General features: G+C 42.8%; 1 protein-coding gene across 1 annotated transcript; it reads right to left on the reverse strand.

Annotated features, from left to right (window-relative positions):
* Nucleotides 1-797: 797 nt before the first annotated feature.
* On the reverse strand, nucleotides 798-17,151 carry LOC143102382 (26S proteasome non-ATPase regulatory subunit 11A). The gene is made up of 13 exons (XM_076265927.1): nucleotides 17,049-17,151; nucleotides 15,838-15,939; nucleotides 15,395-15,591; nucleotides 13,974-14,031; nucleotides 13,211-13,405; nucleotides 11,230-11,374; nucleotides 10,873-10,933; nucleotides 10,113-10,175; nucleotides 9,107-9,232; nucleotides 8,842-8,877; nucleotides 8,681-8,732; nucleotides 4,993-5,135; nucleotides 798-940 (listed from the first exon to the last, which is right to left on the reverse strand). The coding sequence occupies exons 1-12, from the start codon at nucleotides 17,137-17,139 to the stop codon at nucleotides 4,993-4,995; spliced, it is 1,269 nt and encodes a 422-aa protein (XP_076122042.1). The 5' UTR covers nucleotides 17,140-17,151; the 3' UTR covers nucleotides 798-940.
* Nucleotides 17,152-17,410: the final 259 nt, after the last annotated feature.

The raw sequence follows: 17,410 nt of genomic DNA on the forward strand, positions 1-17,410 counted from the left end.
GAAAGGTTGGGAAGGGCTGGGCTGGGGTGGGGGTGCAAAGGTGGGAGGAGAATTAGGGCGGCAGGATGCAGTTGCCTCATGCCCCACCTTGTGATGGAATCCTCCCTCGATACATCGGCCCAACCCTCGCCCGGATACAAACAGTCCTTACACCCCATCCACACGCAGTGGAGCCAAATCCGGGTGTAGTGGGGTGGGAGCAGGGCATGGGGTCTCAAGGAGGTTGGGGTGTAGGGGTACAGGGTGGGGGCCCTTGAAACCGTTCATCTGGTGTAGCTCATGGACGTGTCCAGAAGAGGAGGGAGGGTCGGGGGGGTCTGACGTCCAGTGCCACGTTCTGGGAGAGGGGCGCGGGTGTTGGCAACACAGCTGAACCTTCAGTCCAGGGGTTGGCCTGCCTGCAGAGCTCCAGGACAGATCTGTATATGTACATTTCGTATAGAACTCTTTTTGTGTGTGTGCGCGTGTGTATATATGACTCTTTTGTTGTGTAACTGCTGTATTATCAGAAGGATTCCCTGATAACCCTCTTGAAGGGTGTGTGACAGAGGACAAGAAGGAAAACAGAAAACAAACGCAAACCCAGAATCAAAAACCTAAGTGTTGAGGGGTAGGTGGTCGGGGTTTGGGGTAAAGTTGACAGTAGTCCATTAAGGAGATAGCTAGGGACACTGACCATGTTTCAAAAACTTTCCAGGTGAAAGCTGGAAGGGCCAGAAGAACCCTGTCAGTTTGTTATACATTTTGTCTTTTTTTTTTTGCAAGGGGTGGGGTGGGGTGGGGTGGGGTAGGGTTGGTTTTCCTTTTTCTTCTCATGTCTTTTTTTGTCATTTGTTTTGTCCTGGGTGTAGACTTCTGCTTCTCCCCATCGCGCCCCCTCTCCCTGGAGTCTTTTGGAGAACTGGCCACATGGAGGCCCAGTGACGACGCCAGTGCTCTCCTGTGGGACAGCACACACAAATGGACAAACATACACCACGTGAGCTACTACCAAACAGACAAAAAAGTTGTTGTATACAAATTCATACATGTTGTAATATTCATTGTATATTACAGCATTCCTAAGATGTCCTACATTGCCACAATAGGAAATTACACCAAGCCATATGTGTAGAGCCCCACTATGTAAGAATGGTCTAAATGTGGATAGAACAATATCAGTGGGTTTGAAACCTACTAAGCCAATTTAACCTCTTATAAGGGCCAAGGTCATAGTCAGGGCAGGTTTTAGGAGGAGAGCTAAATCCATACGAGTAATGGTTTACCGCTAGCCTGAAAAAATCCAAACTAATTCACCAAGTGGGTTAGATGGGTGTGGACGCTCACCTGGTAACCTGATTACAGATTACCTGACCGAGCGACCACAGTTCGTCAGACTGAAGAACTGTCTCTCTGACACTGTGATCAGCAGCACCGGAGCGCCACAGGGAACTGCACTCTCTCCAGTCCTGTTCACCCTGTACACATCTGACTTCTGCTACAACACAGAGTCATGCCACATGCAGAAGTTTTCTGACGATACTGCAATTGTGGGGTGTATCAGGGACGAGCAAGAGGAGTACAGGAGCCTGGTGGAGGACTTTGTGCATTGGTGCAAACTCAATCACCTTCAACTCAACACTTCAAAGACCAAGGAGATGGATTCTAGGCCTAAGGTCTAAGGTCTAAGCCCGCTCTGCTACCAGTATCCATTGATGGGGTCAATGTGGAGGTGGTAAGCACCTACAAGTATCTGGGTCTCCACCTGGACAATAAATTGGACTGGTCAGCCAACACCGACGCACTCTACAAGAAAGGACAGAGCAGGCTGTACTTCCTGAGGAGGCTGCGGTCCTTCAATTGTGCAGCAAGCTCCTCAGGATGTTCTACCAGTCTGTTGTGGTCAGCGTCCTCTTCTATGCAGTGGTATGCTGGGGAGGAAGCACAAAGAAGAAGGATGCTGGGCGACTTGACAGGCTGGTAAGGAAGGCTGGCTCTGTAGTGGGAGCTGAACTGGAGTGCATCACTTCAATATCTGACAAAAGGACCCTGAACAAACTGATCAACATTTTGGACAATGAATGTCATCCACTCTACACAGCACTATTAAAAAGCAAAAGAGACTTCGCTCACTGCCATGCACAACTGAAAGGCTGAGGAAGTCATTTGTCCCCAGGGCCATTGAGCTGTTAAATGCCTCACTAAAGGGAAGAGGACAGATAGACTTCTCTGCTTAGTCTGTCTGCCTCTCCACCCTCTCCATGTTTGAGTACTGACTGCCCACTACTGCTTTCCTACTGTTTTACTAATGTCCACAGCCTAATGTTTTCACTACTGTTTTACTGCTACACTGTTTTTCATGCTATATTAGCACACATGATCAATGGCTGCGGTCAGGCTTCTGCTACAATACTGAATGAATGAATGGCTATAACCCTATTACCTCAACCTTTTCTTGCGCTGACATAGTTTTTTATATTACCTTGTTTACATTATACTTTACTCTCCTATTTGTCCATATTATTTATGCTGGTCTCTAGGCCTTACTCTTGCACTGTTGGACTACTTTTTGCACTTTCACCATGACACTCACTCTCTTGAGCACCTTACCATGCACACATAACTAAAGGACTATGGTTGGACTACTTTTTGCACCTTCACCATGACACTCACTCCCTTGAGCACCTTACCAGTCCCGGCCCTGTCACTACAAGCGTCTTATGCTTGATCACCCTCAAGCACATTGGACTTTTTAAATTTAATTTATATAGTATATTTAGTATTTAGTTTTGTTAGTTTTCTTATCTTCTACTGTCTTTATTGTACAGTGGAGTTTAGTTATATGTTTATACTTATACTTATGTTTACCATTTCTGCTGTAAGTGCATGTTGTGTGTGATGTCTGTATGCTACCGAGACCCTTGAATTTCCCCTTGGGAATCAATAAAGTATCTATCTATCTATCTATCTATCTATCTATCTATCTATCTAGTCTGGTGACTCGATTGGGAAACGTTTCCAACATTTGCATCGCAACAGGCACCAACTTTCACAGATGCACCCCTCCTCCCAATACACAACAAAGGGATCACTCTTCCTCCCATCATGGCGAATCAGGTTCAGGAATCATGCTGAGGAGACTTCGCCACAGGAAAGCAGCCGGCCCAGAGTGTCATAGACTGCTTAAAGCCTGTGCTGTGGAACTGGGGGAGCCTGTGCAGCATGTCTTCAACCTGAGCCTCTGACTGGGGAAGGTACCAGCACTGTGGAAGACATCATGTCTTATCCAAAAAAGCCACATACCAGTGAGCTAAATGACTTTGGGCCAGTCTCTATAACATCACACATGATGAAGACCATGGAGGGACTGCTACTTCACATCCTCAGACCCCAGGTCCACCACTCACTTGACCTGCTCTAGTTTGCATACCAGGAGAAGGTGGACGTGGAGGATGCCCTCATATACCTACTGCACAGAGCACAATCTCATCTGGACAAGGGGGAAAGAGCTTTGAGAATCATGTTCTTGGATTTCTCCAGCGCCTTTCACACCATTCAGCCAGTCAGATTAAGAGACAAGCTTGTGCAGATGGTCACCTGGTACCCTGGATCACAAACTACCTGATGGAGACACCACAGTTCGTCAGGCTAACTGACTGCTTCTCAGAGACTGATCAGCAGCACCGGAGCGCCTCAGGGGACTGTGCTTTCACCGCTCCTGTTCACCCTGTACACGTCTGACTTTAGCACCAGCTCTTGAGTCATGCCACATGCAGAAGTTTTCGGACGACAATGCAATTAACTTGTCGCTAAGCGTTGCCCATGGGGGACGTGTAATACCGATAGCCGATACCCGAGAGGCTAGAAAATGGGGGTATATTTCATAAACAGTAGCCTACAGGACGTCTCTCGTGTTTGCAACAGCTCAACGTAATGTAGGCTACTAAGCCAACAACTTGGTCACAGTAACTAGGTTCCCTGTTAAATCCCAAGATGAAAATGCTCATTAGTGCATGTGTGTGTGTGCATACCTGTGTGTGCGTTTATGTTTGTGTGTGTGTGCGTTTATGTTTGTGTGTGTGTGTGTGTGTGTGTGTGTGTCTGCATGTGTGTGCGTGTCTGCATGTGTGTGCATGTATCTTTGTGTGTTTGCGTGTGTTCATGAGTGTGTGGGTGCATGTGTAGTGTACAGTCACTAAATGTACACATTTATTAATTTATTGTATGGTCTCCCATGAACGGAATTCCACGAAACTTGGCGTGCATTCTGCGGGTGTCATAATGATCCTACACTTCAAATTCCGTGCAGTTTCGAACCTGTCAGCCAAAGATACCTGCGATTACAATGCCTCGTTATTGCTTTTTCATTGTTAACTAGGTGGCGCTATACATCAAATGAGTGGTTATAGGATGGGTGGACATGGCCCCTTGAGACCAATATACTAAACAAATGTGGTCCTCCTAGGCCCTACGGTTCTCGAGATATTTACAGAAAACTGTCCCCACCCTATCCTCCTTTGGGGGTCCAGTCAGGTGGGGGGGCGACTGATCAAAACATCCTTGTAGGGCTAAATGCCCAACAACTTTCGTGAACCCGTCTTTCAGTGTCCCGGGAATCACTGACACAAAATTACTAAAGGAAAAAAACAATCCGGAAGAAAAAAAACCCTTTGCCGCTTCGCTGGGCAGCGGTCATAATAAATGCTGCCTTGTTTCCAGGCTACTCATCAAAGTGCATCTCCATGCCCTTCACACAAGATCCCCACAGATCAGAGAATTAAATACAACAGTATGAATGACATGTCATCAATGTAGTATTACTTTTAATTGTTTAAAAAAAAACTAATTCAAATAAGGTCCTTGCTTTGCAGAGCTTGCAATTTAATTGGCCCTTTGTGCATGAAGGCGATACTTGACAGAGAGCGAGCTATTTTGCATGAAAACCATTTCACCAACAACAAGCTCAGAGGCCTGAAGGTGGAGCAGTACAATGCTCAAACATCTTTGACTGACCTATGTTAACTTCTTGGCTTTGTTGTAGAGCGAGTCCACTACTTTGCTCATGTTCTGAATGGTCTCCAGAGCTGCCTCATATGTTTTGTCAACTGGGGGCTCGTCAAAGACGATCAAGACGCCTTCTCCCTGGTCCAAGATGCCTGCAGCACAACCACAAGGATTAAAATTCATTATGATGTTTTTGACACACAATACAAACAACAAACCACTGGTGTCGAAGGAATTTAGCCACTGGGCGAACCTGCTCTTCAGAGAGGTCTAATGGTAAACCAAGCCAACAATGGATTCAGTGGGGTATACTACAAAGCTCGATTAGTGGGTTAGCGAGGTATGCTGCGCTCAAAGCCGGGGTATGCTGTGACACGAAAGTGGTTCTGTTTTAGCCTCGCTAGATCACCATGGTGTCTTTATGCTGCCAACCAAACCTGGTCCTCTTGCGTAAAATAAACCGCTCTAGATCGATCCATTTTGTAAAGGTGAGTAAAATGACGCGATAAACAGCCTTTTTATGGGAACGCGCATTGAAACTAGACGGAAACCTAGCTTGACAAATTTACTCGTAAGTTAGCTTCGTGGTAGCATTTAACTCTGATTGAGAGTTTCGTATTTGTCGATCCAGGGGGGTATTCCATCAACCTCGCTAATGAAGGCAGCACTTAACCCATTTACTCCTAAAATGCCTGCTAAAAACGCCTATAGAATCCTATGGCATTCTAGACTAAATAACCTTATTTCCTGAGGGTTTTCTGAAAACATACAAAAAATTGTCAACGTTTACCAAAATGTAATATCTAAGCCTCTGTAGCACCTAGAAACATGAAATAAAAAGCATGTTGCGCTACGCAGCATCCAGCGGGAGGGTCAATGTTGCGTCATGCAGCATCCAGCGCGAATGGGTTAAAGGAATTATCCGGAGTAAAATGCACTTTAGATCAATTTACGGATGATTGGGAGTACATACGTTGAGTTGACATCCAAATCATGTCATTCGGATGTGTTTTAAGAAAGTTCGATGTTACCGTTTTTAGTCAAAACTCGTTAGCGTGGAAGTGAGAAGGGCATATTATTTCGCCGCTATGTTTATACCTCTTCTACAGTTCCAAACAACATTACACTTACGTGGTAGTGAGTAGAGGATCCCTAAAGCCAAACCGAAGTATCCCGAGGTCTTTATGTGGTCGGATAGAGAGTCCAGAATGAATTTCATCAAGCCAGTACCTTTCCGGAAATGTTGTCATCTTTGCTGCCAGCTTTAGGGGAAAGTTCACAATTTCTACGCCGTTTAAAAACAAAAAAAAAAAAACATAGTCCAGTCCATACAACTTCATTTCAATCATTAACTATGTTTTTTTTTTTTTTTTTTAAACGGCGACAAAATTGTGAATTTCCAGAGCACACTTGGCAATTGACTCCTACGGACTTTCCCCTAAAGATGGCAGCAAAGATGACAACATTTCCGGAAAGGTACTGGCTTGATGAAATTCATTCTGGACTCTCTATCCGACCACATAAAGACCTCGGGATACTTCGGTTTGGCTTTAGGGACCCCTCTACTCACTACCACGTAAGTGTAATGTTGTTTGGAACTGTAGAAGAGGTATAAAAATAGCGTTTTGTAGCGGCGAAATAATATGCCCTTCTCACTTCCATGCTGACGAGTTTTGACTAAAAACGGTAACATCGAACTTTCTTAAAACACATCCGAATGACATGATTTGGATGTCAACTCAACGTATGTACTCCCAATCATCCGTAAATTGATCTAAAGTGCATTTTACTCCGGATAATTCCTTTAACAGAAATAGCCTGGCTTGAACTAGTGTTCAGTTGTGGCTGAAGTCGTTCCATTAACTCAAGTTAGCGACATCTTGGCCTCGTTTATTCAAGTGAGGTTTAAGTCAGCTTCATCTCTGCTCGTGCACGAGGTAGAACAGTCGACCAAAACAGTAGATTGACGAAAAGAGGATATATGTAGTAAAAAAATTAAGACAATAGGGCAATTCCACGGAAAATTGACTTTTTGTCACATCCATAACGCCAGTGAAATGCCTTGGCATTTGTATGATGTGAATGTTACTATTCATTTTTTGTGCATTTTTTCTCATATACATTCTTCAGCCAAAAATAGCAAATGCTCAAATTTCATGTAATCATTCACATCATACCATACCATCACATTTTATTGCCGTTATGGATGTTACAAAAAACGTAATTTTCCATGGAATTGCCCAATACTAGACGATTTCTGTTCGATTTGGCAAGCGCCATCTACAGGATTTTCATCGAAAGTCATCAAATTTAACATGAGAGAAAAAAATAGATTGCCTACAGAAATTGGAGAATAATGAAAGCATACATTTAAAACAACAATGCTAATGGTTTGAAATCAATTGCGAGTTTGATTGGCTTCACTCTTGAACACATATACACTATACAGTCTATGCTTGAACAAAACGAGTGAATGAATAAATAGTATAAACTCAAAAACAACTTATGGATATGCATATGGATATTCAAAACTATCTATAGCTTACGTTCTTAGATTAAAAGAGTTCACTCCAAATTATTGTCTAGGTGTAGGTGGTCATAAAATAAATTAGTAGGCTATCAATATAATTGCCTATTGTCTCCCATAAGTCCCAAAGTGTTTGAAATAAAATTATCTGAAATGCAATGGCTTTCAATTCAATTTATGCCTAGTATTTAATCTGTGTAGCACATAGTTGATTTGACATTCATGAACAATCGTCAATCGAACAATCGTCGACACATGAAGCAGTTTATTTTATTATCTGCCAAGGCTACAGAATTATCCTTTGGTTTGCATCAGATATAATATAGCCCACTGGCAAAGCTGTCACTGAACAGCCTACCAAATGTGCATGACCCTTTATCAGCAGTAGACATATGTCTTTCATTAAAGATTATAACTAAAAATGCCATTATCAATGTGATAAACTATGTAGCCTTAATACTTCTTATGGGAAGCGAACCTGCAAACACTTTCTTTCCTATGCCGTCTTGCTGCACGTTACACCACCACCGAACGTAAGTGATGCAGAGTAGCAAGATTCCTAGAACCACACGCATGTCAATCTTCATACATTCTTTGGAGCTAGTGAATGTGTAAATCCATGCTTGGTGACACTGCCGGAAAAAAACATTTCTAGGCCTACTTCTATTTTTGAAGTTGTAGGCTACAGGTGACGAAAGCACAGGTTGACGGAACCATCTTTTTGGACTCGTTTTCCGACTGATTGGTTTTTTTTGCAACACAGCTTAATTTAGCTTGAAAGTTAACCTGCTACGAAGCAGGTTAGTTCTGTGGCATAAATTCCCATAGTTACCAAGCTGGGATTCACGTTAACCTCATTAATGGAATGGAATTCTCACTAAAATTAGCGAGACTTATCGAAATAAGCCAGGTTTGGCCTTTAGCGAGGTTGATGGAACACCCCCCAGGTTATCCAAAGGAAGCCTGGGTATGTTCAGCACGCTTCGTAGAATACCCCACGGGTGTGTTGAAATTAGCAAAGAATTTAGAAGTTCAAAGAAAACCAGTTCCCCCTCTGAATGCACCTCCCATGAACCAGCCTTAGAGAAGCGTCTTATGGAAGCATGTCAAATTGAAGGTGTTTTTCATCAGAGGTTGAAACAAACCCACTACAGTGTTGTGATCACTTACCATGGAATTTCTTGTCTAGGATCATCTGAGATAGTTTCCTCTCAACGTCACCCTGAACTCAAAAGAGGGACAAACAATCAAACGTCATTGTCTACTCACAAACCAGAAGCATTGTGGATCAGACACCACCATAGACCAGCTCTTTAAAAAAATGATCTCACCTTAGACAGTTTAATAAGACTGGAAATGTTCCCAATCTGTGAGGGGAAGAAGAAAGAGGCCACCATGAGGACAAAAACTTTGTACACAATTAGTATTTAGTAAAGTATCTCCTGAACTAGTACAAGATCCTGGACATGAAGCACTGGCTTCTAGAAAAACAAATGAATTGCTAAAGGATATCTCCAAACATTACAAAACATACCAAACCAAAGCAAAAACAAAAAAAATAAACAAATAAACATAGGGGAACGTGCTGTGGCCAACCTGGACTCTGGAGAAGGGTTCGATGACTCTGATGAGGTTCTGCTCCAGCAGGTTGTCGTAGAGTTTGGTCAGGTGGTTGCTGATGATTGGGTCATCCCTCAGCTCAGCTTTGTATTCCGTTAGTGCCTGGTAGGGGCAGCAGAGGGCAGTGCATTCACATTCTACTCATAAGACACTAGGGATGCTACCATTAATTCATTGATTCGTCGTGAACTATTAAATTAGTTGCCAACTGTTTCTGTAATTGTTTTTTTCTTTTAAGGAAAATGCCTCAAATCACTGATTGCAGCTTTTAGAACATATATTTTCTATTTTATTTAATCTTCTATGACAGTAAACTAAATATGTTTGGCATGAGAGGGATAAAAGGGCTTTGAGAAATACTGAAACACATTTTTTCCCCTCCATTTTCTAAAATTTTAACGTCCAAAAGCGCTAACTTGCGCAGGCAGCTGGTTTTCACAACCTGTACACCTTGTCACAATCACCACTGTTAAAGTGAGAGTAAAAAAAAAAAAAAGCTTAACTTTAACAGACTTAGTGTAGCTTTGCAGCTAGATGATATAATCAAGGGTAACGTCCAGGCCACCGTGAAAAATAGGATTTTATTAGGTTGACACCATTTTCTTATACGCTTCTCTGAATAGCAGAAGAAGAAAAAAAGTGTTTCTTTTACTATCTATGGAAAATAACGAGCGGCTCTGGGACGAGTTGGACCCAAAAAAGGGGAACTATCGGCACATTATTGCATCATGACTTAACAACCAAATATGACACATATACACAACACATCTTTAGAGCTGATGAGCTCAAGCAAATAGAGCAGGGAAAAAGTTAGAGGGAAAGACGACGAAGAAGAAGAGGGTGGGGCGGGCAGGGTAGAAAGTGAGGAGTGGAAAGGAGAGCAGACACAGAAGGGAAGACACACAGGTTGCAAAAACACATGAATAATAAGATTTTCCAGAGTGTGAGAAAGAATTAGATGGCCAGCTGTGTTTTGTCTCACCTTTTCAAAATCAGCGAGTGACCGGTTCTTACTAGCCTGGGCCACACACTTTAGCGCGTCTGTCTGTCAAGTACAAAAAACATATGAGAGACGTTCAGGCATTTAAATCCACAAAGCGAGTCTGTGAGCAGTGTGTGTGTGTGTGGATTTAAACAAACATTTTTTTATTTTATTAAGACTAATGTATGTGAGCATTCAGGTCAATCTTGACTACTTTTACACTGGAAGTTCACACCTGACAATAACACTCACAAGGGCCCCAGCTGTGGCGCAACTTGCTGGGGCACCTGCACCGTACGCTGGCGACCCGGGTTCGATTCCCGCCCCGTGGTCCTTTCCGGATCCCACCCCTGCTCTCTCTCCCATTCGCTTCCTGTCACTATCATTAAAGGCATAAAAAGGCCAAAAAAATATACTTAAAAAAAAATAACACTCAAGATTTTCATAGACGTTGCACAACCACATCCCCATTCCTTTGCCATTATAGTCCCCCAGAGGCAGGGTATAACCTCCATTTGCATAACAAGAGTAACATCTGGAGATGACTAGTGAGTGATGTGGACTAAAGAGTATCCTAAATTAATGGCAACAAAGCAGTGCCCCTTTCTCAACAAAAAAACTGCCCACCCCAGCATGTTTGTCTGCGGGTGAGTGTGGCTATGGAAGATTCGTACTGAGGACGCCATCAGAGCATCCTTTGTCCTACAGCTGACAGCCATGAACCTCTGGAGCGTGTAGTGATGCCCTGCGGCTCACATACCTGTCTGCCGGCATAACGCAGGGCAAGTTTGCCGCTTATCAATGCCTGGACGTCCTCAGGCCTGCAAAACAAAGCAGTAAGCACATCAGCCATTGTTGCAGTCTTTGTCATCCTCCTATTCCACAAACTCTTCATGCATCAGTAAGATCTCCGCCAAAAGGCTGAATTCACAGGAAGGAACCATGTGTATTACAAGTAGGCGTGCAGTTAGATTAGGGTAATTTTTGGTTAAAAACATTACTTCATAACATATTTGTACAACAGCATAATGATGTGGCCAAAGTAAAGCTTTGTATAAGAAATTATGATGAGGTAGGAGAGTGATTATGTGTGTGTTTTGATGGAAGGTTGGCTTACGCATTGAGCATGATCTTGCACAGCAGCATGTACTTGAGGGCCTTGACGGCCCGCGGACTGTCGATGGAATCGTAGCCTTCGAATGCCTCGTAGAAGTACGAGTACGCCGTCTTCCAGTCCTTCTCCTCTGCCGCGTGGATGATGCCTAATACACAGAACGGGACAATGAGCCTCTATGCTGGAGACACCCACCTGGTACGCGTCCTGGAGAAACTTGAGTCGTGAAGCTTCCCAACATCACAACAGCTTGTAGAGACAAATTCTGCCACATGTTACATTGTTAAAATTATTTAGCCCTTAACCTTTAAACACTGTTCGTTGCTACCCCCCTTAATGTACTGTTCGGACAGTTTTAACTGCTCTTAAATACCAATACCATGACAAAAAATATTATTCAATAGAACATTATTGTAAACAGACCCTTATGAGAACATTAACATCTACATCATGTGTGTTTGTGTGTGTGTTTCTGTATGTGTGTGAATGTGTGCGAATTCTTCATGCACAGTGCATGACAACATAAACTGAGAACATGAACTGTGTGTTTGAGAGAGAGAGAGAAAGAGAGAGAGAGAAAGAGAGAGTGTGTGTGTGTGGGTGTACATGTGTGTGTGTGTCTGTTTGTGTGTGTGTGTGTGTGTGTGTGTGGGTGTGTTTCTGTATGTGTGTGAATGCCTATGTGTGCGAACATTGGTGGTTCAAACGTGCAAGTGGCAACATGACAACATGAACTGACAACATATACTGTGTGTGTGTCTGTGAGTGTGTGTGTCTGTGAGTGGGTGTACGTGTGTATACTGTGTGTGTGTGTGTGTGTGTGTGTGTGTCTGTGAGTGTGTGTCTCTGTGAGTGGGTGTACGTGTGTGTACTTTATGTGTGTCTGTTTGTGTGTGTGTGTGGGTGTGTGTGCATGCATGCATGTGTGTGGGAACATTGGTGGTAAGTTGTAGGAGTGTGTGTAAGGAGATGTCTTCTACTTCCTGGATGAAAATTATACTCTTTCCCATTCATTTCCTATGGCGGTCATTTTTGACCGTAAACAAAAGTGTTTCTACGTTGAATAAACCACTCAAAATTCAAAGAAAGTAGTCAAAATAAATTCTATGTGTTCAAAAGCCTTTTGTGAAGGATATCATACGATCTTGAGGCAATCTGATGAAAAATGCCATATTTATGGTAGAGGGAATGTGTAAATCGGTCATTTTTGACCAGAACAGTGTTAGAAGGTTAAAGCAACACCAAAGACTTTTTTGTACCTTAAAATAATGTTTCCAAAATAGTTTCAATGGTTCATCAACTCGTAACAGGGTGAACAACACTTCTGCATTCGCTTTGCAGCCTTCTATCGGCTATAACCACACTATGTAAGTTTGCCAGATCGGGTAGCGGATCTGTAGTTCGATGGAATGAGACATAAGAAACTACAAATTTGACGTGCTTCTGATATCGCAATACATCATACTTTCATAAAATCATGCAACATACCCTACCTTGTCTGTGGACATGTTATTTGCAAAGCCAGTGCTGGATAAACAAATATTGTGCGTGCAACAGAGAAAAAGTGCTTAAATGTTGCTTTAATACTTAAAGAAGTCCACTTGTTTATCACAAGAGACAAATCACATGACAGCTGTCGATACCTATAATGCTATGGAACTTCTACACCACTCTATTAGGAGATTAGATGTGCATTTTCTGTCAATACAACCATTTATTAGAATTAGTTGTATCAAGAAAATACAATTTCTCTTTGCAATCCTTCAGCTAATAGAGCCCAGGGAAGTGGGCAGGTAGAAAGAGATGGAAAGAGAAGGAAGGAAAGAAAGAAAGAAAGAAAGAAAGAAAGAAAGAAAAGAAAGAAAAGAAGGAAAGAAAAAAAAGGAAGGAGACATGACCAGGGAGCTTCAGAAGCCCATTTCAAAGCCTCCTGACAGGGGCAATCACATCATGCAGGAACAGGGCACTCAAATTGCAGACTCACCCGACTGCATGTCAAGGGCTGCTTGCAGCTTGGGCGGGCAGTAGATGGCGTTGGCTGTGGTTCTGGCGGACGTGAGGGCGGCGCGGGCCTTAGGCAGATTGCTGAGCGCATGGTATGTCTTGCTCTCCAGGAGCTGCACCTCCACCAGCAGCGCTTTGTCATCCATCTTTTTCAGCTCCTGCAACAGCTGCGAGCCTGAGAAAAGACCAGAGACGGTTGCTTTTTTGACTCCACATAATGTAATACAACGCCATTAAAAAGATTGCTAAAAACACAGTATAAACTTTCTGTTATAAACTGGTGTTAAGCATCAGTGATGTGGTTGTGGTGAGGCCTGGCCTTGTGCATGTCTATGGTCTTTATGTATATGAAGTTGATGGAACTGGCTATTGGGGTCCTTAAATCACTTAATCATTAGGGCACAGGTTTTAACATTTAGTCCCACGTGTGGCTGAATTTAAACTGAACCAATTCTGGATCTGAGTAACTGAGGAAGGTGCACCAACTTCACAATGTATTAATGATGATAAAATAAAATGTGTTCATGTACCACCTGGTTATTCAAGTTCAGTTCAAGTTCAAGTTTCAGTGTCAAGTTGAGACACATTTTCACTGATTGTATGATGCTGCACAAGCAGGCTAGCATGCATGTATGAGTGAAAGAGTATATCTGTGCGAGTCAGACTCAGGAGAGAACAGAAATAAAACAGTGACACACACTTTGTCTAGGTCAGACAACTTGCTCTTCAGCTCATCTGCTCACCTAGCAACAGGGCTTCCTGGTACCTCCTGGTGTCGAAATACAGCGAGACCAAGCGTGCCTGCACAGAACAAAGATGGTCTCAAGATTAAACCACCATTAAACATGGACCAGTCACAGAGAGGACACACATTAGCTTCATCAACTGAACATCCTGCTGCCAGACTAAAATGTAGGCCTCATATTTTCTCCCCATCAATCCCCAGGTAAAAAAGTGCTACTTCCTAACTTAAACTGAGGTCATTTCATATTATTGTCTGCCATCTCAATTCTACGATCAAGCTGTACATCCCCAACCGCCCTTTGCGGTTTTCTGATGAGCATCAGCCATAACGGCAGGTTAAATTCAAGACTCTTTTCCTCAGTGGTTCTTGAATGAGTTGCCCAGTGCTCTCCTTCCTGTAATAGTTTTGAGTCTTTCAAGAGGATAGCTGTTCAGCATGCACTTAGTTAATTAAGCGTTTCTTATGAGTTATGGTTTGTATACTATATTATAGTATAGTTTCATTGTTTTATTTTCATTGTTTATTTTCATTGATTGCATTGACATTATTATTTAGTATTGCTATTCTCCTTAATGTAGTCTTACCAATTTCTTTAAACTGTTCACTGTTGATTTAACTATTGTATTGTTTTATTTATTTAAGTCGCTTTGGACAAAAGCGTCTGCCAAATCCCATAACCATAACTATTATTGACTCTTGTAGTAATATGGGTTGGGCAGGCAAGTGGGCTTCAGGTTCTGCTCCAGAGTACAAACTAAAGTTTAGCAGATCCTATCACCACAGCAAAAATTCAGCCTGATTATTTTCTGTGACTACCACTACATGCCCAGGAGCGTTGTTCAGAATCAACCATAGCTTCACCACTTCATGACAAGCACACAGACCGGAGACAGTGTAACTGAGGCAGACTGAGCTAGCGTGCTAGTTGCCCGTGTAAATCCTCACAGCCCTAACCTTAAGAACGCTTCTAACTGTTGAGTTGGAAGCCTGGGGTTTTAGCTCAGTGGTTAGAGCGTTCGTCTCCCATGCCGGCGTGTGTGTCAAGGTGGCGGGTTCGAGGCCCGTGAGCGGCGAACGAACCGACCTTGTGACAACAGCATATCAGATCTGTACTTTTGAACGCAACTGAAAGGTGAGGGGGCAAAGACTGAGGGGCTTTCTTTCTTAAATACTCTCACAAGGCAGCAACAATTACTCCTCCTTACCTGTTTTCTGACTGAATCTGCAGTTACTTGGAACTTCTCACAAGGCGTTGTTTTGGAATGTTTCCCCACACAGACTAACGTTACACTAAACCGGTTTCCATATACACCACACGCAAAACGCTTCCACACCAAATTCCTTAATGGAATTATGCACACAGCTTCCCATATATGTTATGATAGCTGCCAGACTGTGTGCAGACTATCCATGACATACCTCTAGCGCTTGACGCAGGAACGTCCTCTTCTCAGATTTGGCCCACTCTATGCACTCCAGGCACAACTCCACTTCCTGCCCTGTGGCTGCCTCCATGTCCAGGAAGAGGTCTAGCAAGGAGCGCACCAACCTCGCTGCCTTGGCTTTACTGATGGAGTTCAGAAAGGGTCTTACATACTTCAGGAGGCCACCGAGCTCTGGGAATAGAGTAAGAAGGATATTAGTTAACCATCATACCACTTAAGTAGTTTTATATTCTGCAGTCCAGTCACATCAGTAGAGTACTGACAAGGTTGGTAGCGATGGTCATGAGAAATAATTTCCCTAAGTGCATCAAACAAGTTGTTGAAAAGCTATGTAACCTATCTATTGTGGTCTAGGATAAAAATGATAGGTGAGGTTCGAAAAGTAACGGTGTGAACAAGACAGAACTGAAACCTCACCTGCTGCCTGTCCCGTTTTGGCCAGCAGACCCCCCAGTTCAAGGATACTCTGTTCTTTGACGCGCACAGCCTCCTCGTCGGTCTCTTGGACATCTCGCTTGACTGCATCAACAATGAACAAATTGTTAACAAAATGTGTTAAACAAAAACGCTGCAAAGACACACACTGTTTCGCATCATGTGAAACGAGATAGCCATGACTCAAATTACGAACGACTTTATCTGATTAACAATGGTCTTGAGTTTCTAAACTTCAAGAACCGACGGATTAATTACGGAATTGACAAGAAGATACAGTGTCGTTTACTTTTTCGCATGCCAAATCTCAAACACTTGACAATGAATCGAATGAATAATGGTAGTCTAACGTTACTGTCATCCTGAGCTGAAGATGCTTTGCGTCAAACCCTTATCCCAGTTGGAGAAATCAGCGGTTTATATTCCGCAAACTTACCGTTAACTATCTAGAACTAGCCTGTTTTCTATCGCTATTACCGTTTACATCCTAGGGAAATAATCAAGGTAACAACAGCTAATAACGCTGACTGTCTATATAGGATTAAGTAACATTAGCGACCTATGTAGTAGTATTCGATAGCACAAAGAGGAGACTCTTTGATAGTAGACAGGAGATATCCCACATCAGTCAATCGTTGATTGTTATTATCTTAAAATTCGTAACTATTACACAGACTTCTCAGGACATTCATGTAATCTTACTGTGGGGCTACATAACAGTAACTTACAGCAGTGTGTAGCAACTTAATAATTGCTAACTAACAAAGTAGCAATGAAGTCTGCTTGCAATGACCGCTTCAGGATTGAAGCGGAGCTACACAGTGAGCTAGCTAGCTAGCTAGTACAATAACGTTAGCGATGTAAGGGTAACAAAAGGGTAGCCTTAATGAAACTGCTTTCCGCAACCTATATTATACATTTAGTAGACTGTAGCATTACATTGCTACGCACCATAACATACCACAATGTAACTTACCTTATGTAGTATCCGTGCAAGCTTTTAGCTTGGTAGCTGCTAGCTAAATAAGCTACTCATGCCCGTCACAGTGAGTCAGCAGCAAGAAAACCGGCTAGCTAACACCATGGGCGAAAGAGAATTTGGCTGTTTTGTGACAGCACGATGGCAAATTAACGGTCAAATAAAGACAGTGATTTGGTGTCAGGATATAACACTTAGTGCATAATGTACTTACCAATCGCATGTAAAATATCAATGGAAGCGTCTCGATCCGTGCTGATCAGAGACTGTGCTCTCTGAAATTCAACCACTGCCGCAGCCGCCATCTTACCAATTCTTGGACTGCCTGGTGCACATATTCAGAGCCCGACGATTCATTCGCTACCACGACACAGGAAATACACAAATCACATCCTACAGCGTGTGTGTGCAAGTGGCTATCATCGTTTTCTACACGGTGGCGAATCTCACGAAGCCTGTCATCTGTCAAAACTCATAAAAATATTATCTACCTCATTTGATTGATTTTTTAAATATAAGTGACAAAATAGAATGTGAACTTTTATTTTTTGATAAAAGTATTTTAAAACAATTTAA

Source organism: Alosa pseudoharengus, unplaced genomic scaffold (assembly GCF_046254945.1).
Source record: "Alosa pseudoharengus isolate Yale_2024_CS ecotype anadromous, Long Island Sound unplaced genomic scaffold, YU_APseudo_1.1 YU_APseudo_1.1_scf_4, whole genome shotgun sequence".
Lineage (NCBI taxonomy): Eukaryota > Metazoa > Chordata > Actinopteri > Clupeiformes > Clupeidae > Alosa > Alosa pseudoharengus.